The following is a 10,272-nucleotide window of genomic DNA, read 5'->3' on the forward strand; positions in this document are numbered from 1 at the left end:
AATGAGTTCCCTGCTCATGCATAGTGGATGGGGTAGTGGAGTTACCACTCTGGTAAACAAACTCAACAAGCAAACTAACTGCCAATTGTTTTGGATGCCAGCTTCTTTATACCAAACGGTAGTAACAGATAAAAATTCAGGTCCTCAGAAGCAATGGTATAAGCTGCACCTTATAAACTCAGGACATACGTGGAAAACAGAGTAACTAGAGCATTTGTCCTTGCTTAAATCAAGTAGACACTTGCTTTTGCAACCTTAATGCTCTTTCCACGTTTTCTAATGTGTACTTCTCTCAACTTAGGAAAAAAAAAATCATAGTTCTGGCACATCAATCTATCTGCCAGCCATTTAACAGTCTCTAGAATCCCTCATTCTTCAAACAGACTAATTGGTGGGGTTTTTTCCTCCTTGTTTGGAAAAGGCACAAACGTGAAATACAAATCCTCAGCGAACCCCTCAACGTGTGACTATTTCTAGCATCTCTTACGATGACCATTCAAAACCAGCATAACTCTTTCAGGGCTTTTTCTCCACCCCAAAAGTGCAAGCTTCAGAACTGAGAACCACAAACCACTCCTGCTGCTCCTTCACCATGACAACCAACCACACCACCCCTCCCAAAAAACAAACCCAACAACTCTTTCTATTCTTTCTCTACTGTTACAGTGGTTCTTCTCTCTGCCCCTTGTCCTCACCTCTTCAGCCCACACATATTCATAATAACAGGCACTGGGCAAACTGAATAGTGGCTTTACCTTTACCATTTTCATCCATGCCTCATTTAGCAGTGAGGGTGGCAGATTTTCCAAAACTATAGTCAGATTTACAGTCAGTAGTTTTTTGCTGGCAAGAAGAATTAGCGTGTTAAAACTCTTCAGTGTGAACTGCTACAATAAATACTGGTACAAAATAAATGGTCATTAGAGGCATTCTTCTTGCTAAGTAAATAAAGTTTTATTAAATTTCAACATTTAAAGCATTTATTATACAACAATTTACATGTTTCCAAATCCACTCTCCATTGATTATATACTGTAATAAATATCATTCTGGTATATTCTGGCAGTGATTAACTCTGCCCCCATCAAATGCCCCCAGTGAACTGGCCTTCTGTAAGATGAAATACATATTCATTTAGTTAAGTTCAACAAATCAAATACATTCCACGTACACAAAAAAAATTACAAAATAATTTAAAAAATACAAAGTAAGCAGCAAAGTTGTTTTTTTTTTTTTTCCCCATCTGAAATACTGAACACAGGTCTAAACCACACACACCCAAGTCAAATTGGAACATGCATAGAAAAATCTTTGAAGGGCAATTAGGGATTTCTGTCTTTGAGAGATATTAGAAAGGGTTAATTCCCCATGCTATCAAAAAGACTGATCTAGGATACTTCCCATATGTAATTAAAAATAAAAGACAAAAAGAATAGAAGGCTTTTAAGTGTTTTCGGCACAGAAATAAACATTTTAAGTGGTACTAATATCAAGAAACCAAACTTTCAGAAGCAATTAAAGAAAACCAAACAAGAACTAAATTACACTGACAGAACTCAATACACTTATGAAATGATAATATAACCATATCTGCTACCGAGGATACACAGAAAAGCACGTACACACAAAGTAATGCAAAAGTTAGCTGTGCATCCTGGTGGCAGCAGGACTAGTGCAGTCAGGTTTCCGCACACATTTGGACAGAAATAAAAATTTGGGGGTGCGGGGAATCAGACTCGTAACTCACTGGGAGAATAACACCACCTAAAGCCAGTCCTACAAAAGCCTCCTGATAAGGAAACTAGCAATTAGCCTTCTTAACACAGTAACTCTTAAATGAAAAATCTATACACCAGGACTATTGGTCTAATACTGGCCTGGAGGGAACAATCCACCTTACTAAGTCCAGAGCACAGCTTTCAAATGAAGGCATTTAGATAAGCAGACAAAGGTTACAAGCTATCAAGATTCTCTCTACTCAAGACCGCTTTACAGAAAGTCACTGATGGGAAAGAATCCCAAAAGAACAGTGAGTGCATGGGCAAGGGAAAGTATTAAACACATGTGAAAGCTTCTGAAAACTTAAGCAGATATTGTTGCCTAAGAAAAAAAATTATAAAGTTATAGATGCTGGGAAACAGAAGGATCTAGTCCAACAAGTAGAAGAGCCCAGCAGCTCGGGCATTCTGCTTTCAGACTAAAAGAGGACCGACTCCCCCAGCTTTTCCACCAATCTTCCAGTGCTCCATATATTTGCTAGTGTGCCCTTAACAGTGTTTCTCACATTCCTGTGAGTAAAAATGCAAGACCTTCATAGGGAGGAAGGGGATACAAGAACAGCTCAGTAGTTAGAAACTCTTCTATTCGAGGTCTCAAGGGAACGGATGAAGTGAGACTTCAAAATTTCACAGACAGAACTTCCCACGTTTACAAAGCCTATGACACTCTTCAAATATACCTCAGACACACCTCCTGCAAAATGAAAACAACTGCTGAAGAGTAAAACAGAAATGTTTCTGGCTCAAGATCACGCAGGAAGACAGGAAAATACTGAAAACCACAGTTCTGGTCCTGCCACCCTCAGCAATGAACGCTTTTGACCCATGGCACACAGGTCTGCCAAGAGGAAGCCAGGTATCAGAGAGCAGAGCAAGTGTGGCCCTGTGACTACAGCTGGAGACCCCAGGGTCACTGCTGCTTGTGGTGTTTCACACGGCTGCACTGAGGAGGAAGGGGAGGAGAGGAAGTTGTACAGAAAAAAAACTGGTTCATCATTCTTAATATACACACATTCATTTGCATCCTACCTTCCTTGTACGAGCTATGAAAACAAGAATGTTTTTATTAAGATTTTCTGATGTCTCATATTCCCCGGAGTGATATTAGTTTGCGTTAAGCTCATCTAGGAAAGATGGAGATAAAATCCCTCATTACTCTGTAGCAGTTGATTATTCTGCTATGCACCTATGCATATGCATATGCTATGCTATGCAACCAGGCCACTGATATGCAAATGCTACTAAAAGAAACCACCTGCAGCAGCATTTAGTCTTCTTAAAGGAGACACCACTTACTTGAAATATTAAAACCTTACACAAAGTTCAAGCTTTAACTCACTGAATCTTATCTGCAGTTTTCAAATCACATCCCCTTACCCTCGTAGAAGAAAAATCACAGAAGATAAATTAAGTATAAACAAAAAAAAATACTGAACAAGGAAGAAAAAAAGAGACTGAATACCTTAGCTTTTTTTGACTCTGTGCTTTACAACAGGAAGTAGTGAACGCTCAGACAGCAACAGAAATGATGCCAATTAAGAGATTATTTTTCATTTGCTTTTATTACAGCTGCTTTCAGAAAGTAATTACTAAATGCCCAATTATTCTAGGAAAAATGGCTACAGAAAGACAGGTAATTCCATCTTAAATATCAGTTTCCCTCAATTTCTCAAGTGGAAGAAAACCTAAATTTCCAAAAATGATGTTGACACCTCCCTGCACTGGTAAGCAGTACAGACTGATAGACCCGCTGCATGCTACAGACGAAGTGGGATAAAAATAATCAAATCAAAATGAAATTGTTCCTTTCCCATAACTTTTGTTAGCATAAGACTTCTGGAATTTAGATATTCAGAAGACATTCTATGGCCCTTCTGCAAAACATGCACGTGTTGTTTCACTGCAAGAGATCAAAATTTCACCAGTCTGAGATTTGATAAGGCAACTGCCTAACGCATAATCAACAGTGAATCATGAAGTAGCTGCAGGACACACAATAAACATGCACAGAACATGCATTATCTCTGTGACCGTGTTATCTTTAAATGCACAATGTCAATAATAATGAACTCAAACAAGGAACTTCTTCACTATTTTTACACACCCTCTGATTTGTTTCATAGACCTAAGATACAGTGTTTTCTCCTCAGACTCAACAGAATCTGCTTATGTCCATCCTAATACATTTCTATCGCTCTCCTGAAAAAGCATTTTCTTTCAGAGCAGAAAAGCCAATGTACTGACTAAAAAGGATGGAAAAAATCTGCAAAATGGGAAACTCCTCAAGGAGAATGTAGAATTATCTCTGTTATTTCAGCTCTGCTGCCCAACCTCATGGGTATTCCAAAGTACATCGTCCCTGGGCTGACGTAGACAAAGGTGTTCTGCCCAACTTTGTACAAGCCAACAAAGAAGGGATTCAGAAAATAAGCCCCAGCATTTAGTGGGAACATCTGCCCTCCGTGAGTATGACCAGAGAGAATTAAATTTATTTCTGGTCTTTCCTGAAGGGCCCGCTTTGCAGCCATTGGCTGATGAGCTAGCAGCACTATTGCACGCTCGCTGCTACAACCTCTGAGAGCTTTTTTTAAATCCATGCCATGCCCTGAGTAACGCAATACATCTGCCTCAATATCATCAACACCAGCCAGGCAGAACCAGTCATCAGTGCTCTCCGGTGAAACAATCTTCACATTCTCATTATGGAGTGGCCGAATGTTAAGAGATTTTAACAGCTCAAACCAGTTGCTAACATCTGATGTGTAGTATTCATGGTTTCCCGTGACAAAGTACGTTCCCAAAGGGGAATTAAGCTCTCCAAGAGGCTCAACTGCAGGCCGTATGATCTCTGCCTCAGAGTCAGTCAGGTCCCCAACAATCACCGTGATATCTGGTTTCAAAGCCTTAACCATTTGCACGATCATGGCAAGCTTGGTCTTCCCAACCGTAGGCCCCAGATGGATATCTGAAAGCAACACCACTTTTAAGTTGTTCATTGTCGAGGGCAGCTTGTGAACTGGAATCTCCACTCTATTCACAGTAGGAGGCTGGGAAGCATTTAACAGCCCAATGACAGTCAGTACAGCAGTCAGCATGACTGCCAAAACTGGCTTCATGGCTGTTTTGCTGCTCTTACCGCTGCTGCTTGGCTTTGCGCCTCTCCCAGCAAAGAATTTATAAGCCTGTTCTACTGAGCCTAGAGCAAAGAGGAAGAAGATAAGAAGAATATAGGCCCCCAGGCAAGTGTAGGCAGCTAATGAAAAGAAATAGGGCTCTTCTGCAACAAGAAATAGCAACGTAAAGAAACTTGAGTGACTCAAAGCTAGAAACAGGAACACAGCTATTTTCCATGTCATGAAAAAGAAGGAGCTGGCAGCTGAAGACCTGGAAAATGTGGTGACTGTGCTTTTCCAAACATGAAGAGATCCTATCAACATGAGCGTGTTAACGAACAGCGCCATCTGCAGCCTCATAAGCCAACGCCGTGTCCTGAGCTCCAGTCGTTCTGCCAGATAGCTCCGTGATAACGTCGTGGAGAAGAAAACCACTCCTGCAGCCACTGCAGCCTTTGCTTCAAGGGGCAGTTGCTTGAAGGAGATCATCTTTGCTTCCTGTCCGTTCTGTTCTGTAGGAGTCTCCAGCGGGCAATAATGTGGTTATGAAGGGATGCCTTGGGTCAATGAAGCCTGCAACCAGGAACCAGTATCAGCCGTTTTAAAATATTACACACATTCCCTTTTCCCCAGACTGCAATAAGGGACTGTAATTCTGCACGTACTACCCAGGATACTGGGTCATACAGAATCACTACCATAAAGTCAGGGAGGAAATTTCCTGATGTAGGATAAATAATGAACTGAAAACACTCAATCCTGACAGTCTGCTTCTAAGTTCTGTGCCTGCTTCCCTCAGTGATTCTTCTCCTTTTCTCTCCTTGAACATGCTCTCTTCACTATGACTTCCTTACAACATTTGGCAATAGATCACAACAGCGATGCAGTGGCTTCTGGAAACAATCATTAAATTATTTGCAAACAATCATTACGGTATTCTACAACCACAACTAAGCTGCTTCTGCTATTAGTGTATGTGTTTTCCATTCTTTTTCTCAAGCAGTTGGCTCCATCTCAAAAGCAAGTATTACAGTATATCCTTACTGAACACAAAACTCTACGCATATACAACAGTAGCAGAGAGATGCCCACCAGAATGGCTACCAGATGCAGCTGTGGTCCTAGAAACTGCATATGATGTATGTGGAGACACCCTTGTCTCCACTTGTGAATAAGAGCTCCCCAAATTCCTCAGACTTGGTAGGGGCACTGAAACTCACACTGTGTTTGCTACTCACTTCCTGCTCACTCCCACTACATGTAGAGTTCCTAAGACTTAACACCTGTTTCAGCATACCCTGGACTAACAGGATGCAATTAAATTGAAACGAGATTTAAACATCATGTGCTGCACTCCTTTAGAAGGGGGTACTAATACAGTTCTGCTCCCAGACTGGAAATAATCAGCTAAGCAACCATTCTGCGTGAATTCTACTGGAATTCCCCACTTTAATCAGTATTTTGTCCAGAGTATGTAGTGTTTCTACTACAGCACAGTTCACACATTTCTATTTAAAATAAATTCACTGTTTTATTTTAACCATAGATGAAAAATGCTTGGGTGGTCTTTTGTAATATACAATAGTTACTAAGTCTGAGATAACAGAAGAATCCAATTTAAAGCCACACAGGAACATATACTTAATTTCAAAACACTTCCTGTATTTTGGTCTCTATGTAACTAGAGAAAAAGTAAGGAATCACTATCACCAAAACGAGGGTATGAGAGAAGCCTTGTAGAATTACGCAGAGAGCTTGAGATCAGATACCTACAAACCCAAGTTTGCCAACTGTAGCACACACCTTCCCTGACTGAAAAGGATGTTAGCATCTCTGTGTTGACAGGTCCCTGCTATATTTTGATGACTAGATCAAGCTTTATAAAGACCCCTTCTCTCATTGCTTGGTCACTGAAATACAGGCTAAGAAAGAAAGCGTGCTGCAACTCTCAATTCCTCCAGGCCTCTCTGCTGTTACAACACGGTTCTTAAAAAATAATGCTGTTTTACACACATGCCTCAACAGAAAGTAAATAAAGCTAGGGAGATAAGAGCATAGGAAATGGCTTTCTCGTTTGGGTCCATGGTCCTCTAGACTCCAGGCCATACTCAGTCTAGACAACAGCAATAAGAAATGTTTGTAGGAAATATGTGACTCTGGCCACTGTTTGTGTGCTGCTCCTCTCCTACTTCTCCAGCAGATACAGCTACTAAAATTCACTGATATTTTTATAGTATTTTATCTACTTTAAACTAATTTACTAAATTCATCAAGTGCTCCTTTTTTCATACCACTGAATTTGGTGTCAGCTCCCTCTCATCCATTACCTTCACAACCTCATAATGCTTAGTCATAAGTCCACCCCTCTCTGTGACCATAATTACTATCACTGAATTCTCTTAGATAAATGTCTCCTGTGCTGCTCTTCATATAGCTTTAACCATCTGCACATCACTCAATTAACAAAAATTAAGAGAACACCAACATTTTGCTTCCAGCTCCAGGAGTAAGAGACAAAGCACAGCTCCCGCAGCAACTGTCAGGACTAAGAATTTGCCCAGGCCTTCATTAGATAGGTGTGCATAGATAGGTGTGCAACCCTACAGAGAGACAAGGAGGCAGCCAGTGCCACAAAGGAGCAGGATGGGCAACACTCAGCTCCCTCACACAGCACGCACAAGAACAGCCGGTTTTTCCATGTGATCAGCTAACGCAGTGTCAGGCAGCAGTTTCATTTCCGCTCCCCCCCCCCCCCCAAGGCTGCTTAATGTGTAATTCCTCATAAAAGGAACCTAAAAGGCGGACGGCGTACAGCCAGAAGGTGCGGGTGAGCCCGAGTGCCGCGAAGCAGGCAGAGGGGCTGGCGGGGCGGGCAGCAGCCTCCTCACTTCCTCACACGCGAGTGCCGCCGAGACGAAAGGCGCTGCGGGGAAAGAAGGAGCCGGCCTGGCCCGCACCCCCAGCCTTAAAGTACTCATTAACAGCGGTTCAGAGGTCGCTGTTATTAAATAAAAAGTAACGAAGGCCGTGCAGCATCCTCCTTCCTGGGGGCAGCCTCCTCAGACGCCATTCCCCTCCTCTCCGGGCACCCCCAACGGACACGCGAACCGCCCGCTGTGCGAGGAGGCGAGGGGACTCACCGCCGCCCGGAGGAGCTCCGCCAGGCCGGCCAGCGGGAGCAGCAGCCGCAGCATGACAGCAGCCAGCGGGCAGCAAAGCGGCCGGAACGTCCGGCGACCCTCGGCCCCGGCGCACGGCGATGTCAGCTGACTGAACCCGGCCTCCGCTCGCCCCGCCCCGCCGCCCGAAGGGGCCGGCCCGGGAAGGAAAGAGGCGGCCGCACCGCCCTGCGCCTTAGTGGGGAGAGTTCTGCAGAGGGGTACGGGCGGGACAGAGTTGGGGGGCATTCCCGGCTGAAAAGGCGCAAAGCGAAAAGAAAATGCAGAGCCGCTGCGCGTCTTCGGAAATGGCAGTGCTAAAGCAAAAATGAACGCCTACGACACTCGGTATTCCCAGGCAGTCTCCCATCCAAGTACTAACCGAGCCCGACCCTGCTTAGCTTCCGAGATCAGGCGTTTCCAGGGTGGTATGGCCGTAGGCACTAGAGGTTGTTCTCCAGCTGGTTTTTAGACATACCCTGCTACGTTACACAGTCCGAGGTTTGTTGTCTCCCTCCTTCCTCTGCTCCGAACAGCAACCACCCTCCCATCACTACACTTGCCTGCATCTTAGTCTACCCCCAGCTTGCAAACTTCACCTGCCTTGGGCAAAACAAGCAATTCTTTAAGCAGCAATATGAGCGTACCTAATTTCACCTCCCTCAACATCCCCTTCAACACATCTGCTAAATCCCCAAAAATATACTCTCTTCTCTAAGCCTATTCCCATGCTTCAGCCACCCCAAACCCTCTGCTGGTTTCATGAGTGTGAGTGAGCACAACATCTTGTCCAGCTGACCAGGCATCTCCTTACAATAGAATCCTATAATCATTAAGATTGGACAAGATCTCTAAGATCATCTAGTCCAACCATCAGCCCATCACCACCAGGATTGCTAACCATGTCCCTCAGTGCCATGTCCACTTGTTTCTTCAACACCTCCAGGGACAGTGACTCCACCACCTCCCTGAGCAGCCTGTGCCAGCGCATCACCACTATTTCCAAGAAGAAATGTTTCCTAATATCCAACCGCAACCTCCCCTAGCACAACCTGATGCCATTCCCTCTCATCCTATCGCTGTTACCTGAAAGAAGAGGCCAACCCCCACCTTGCTACAACCTCCTTTCAGGCAGTTGTAGAGAGCAATAAGGTCTCCCTCGAGCCTCCTCATCTCCAGACTGAACAATCCCAGCTCCCTCAGCCGCTCCCCATAAGACTTGTGCTCCAGACCCCTCACAGCTTTGTTGCCCTTCTCTGGACACACTCCAGGGCCTCAGTATCCCTCTTGTACAGAGGGGCCCCAAACTGAACGCAGTACTCGAGGTGCAGACTCACCAGTGCTGAGTACAGGGGCGCAATCACCTTCCTGATCCTGCTGGTTGCACTACTTCTGATACAAGCCCGGATGCCATTGGCCTTTCTGGCCTCTTGGGTACACTGCCGGCTCATGTTCAGCTGGCTGTCAACTAACATCCCCAGATCCTTTCCTTCTGCACAGCATGCCAGCCACTTTGTTCCTACCCCATCTTCATGCTAGTGGTCACTTTCCCCATGCCCCTACCTCCTGGGACAACCACAAGCACCCACAAGCCCCATCAGGCCCAGAGTCATGCCTCAGTGCCTGAGAGGATGAGGAAGGCCTCTGCTGCCCTAGCTGGGTGGAAAGGCCACACTGCCTGCACCCACCTTCACCTCTCCCAGCCTGTATTCTTGCACAGAAGCACTGGCACCAGCACACCATCACGCTAGTGGGACCAAATGGAGGTGGGAGATGGCCCTACATCCATTAGCACCATGCAGCCAATTTCCACGTTGTGTGTGAAGCTTTGTATGGAGGACACCGAAATCCAGGGTAGGAGAGGGACAAGAGGGAATGGCCTTAAATTGCACCAGGGGAGGTTTGTGTTGGATATTAGGAAAAAATTATTCCCTGAAAGAGTGGTGATGCACTGGCACAGGCTGCCCAGGAGGTGGTGGATGGAGTCACTGGCCCTGGAGGTGTTCAAGAAACATGTGGGTGTGGCACTGAAGGACAGTTAGTGGTCATGGTGTTGTTGGGTTGGCAGTCGGAGTCGATGATCTTAATAGTCATTTCCAATCCTAATGATTCTGTGAAAACAGAAAAGTTCTTAGGCAAACTGCCTTCAGAACCCACTGATCCCTAGCACCGTCTCATCCGCGAAACTAACCGAGTCTAGCCCTGTTTAGCTTCCGAGATCGG

The 10,272-nt window shown here is 44.8% G+C and overlaps 2 protein-coding genes across 2 annotated transcripts in view; both read right to left on the reverse strand.

Moving 5' to 3' along the window:
* Positions 1-8,313, reverse strand: part of GLB1 (galactosidase beta 1) — a 45,317-nt gene extending 37,004 nt beyond the window's left edge. The window contains exon 1 of the mRNA XM_021387123.1: positions 8,032-8,313. Within this exon, the coding sequence (XP_021242798.1) occupies positions 8,032-8,298 (267 nt within the window). The 5' untranslated portion in view covers positions 8,299-8,313. The remainder of the gene's footprint in view (positions 1-8,031) is intronic.
* Positions 933-8,169, reverse strand: TMPPE (transmembrane protein with metallophosphoesterase domain). The gene is made up of 2 exons (XM_021387124.1): positions 8,032-8,169; positions 933-5,464 (listed from the first exon to the last, which is right to left on the reverse strand). The coding sequence occupies exon 2, from the start codon at positions 5,378-5,380 to the stop codon at positions 4,061-4,063; it is 1,320 nt and encodes a 439-aa protein (XP_021242799.1). The 5' UTR covers positions 5,381-5,464; positions 8,032-8,169; the 3' UTR covers positions 933-4,060.

The sequence above is a fragment of the Numida meleagris genome, chromosome 2 (genome assembly GCF_002078875.1).
Source record: "Numida meleagris isolate 19003 breed g44 Domestic line chromosome 2, NumMel1.0, whole genome shotgun sequence".
NCBI classification, from domain to species: Eukaryota; Metazoa; Chordata; class Aves; order Galliformes; family Numididae; genus Numida; species Numida meleagris.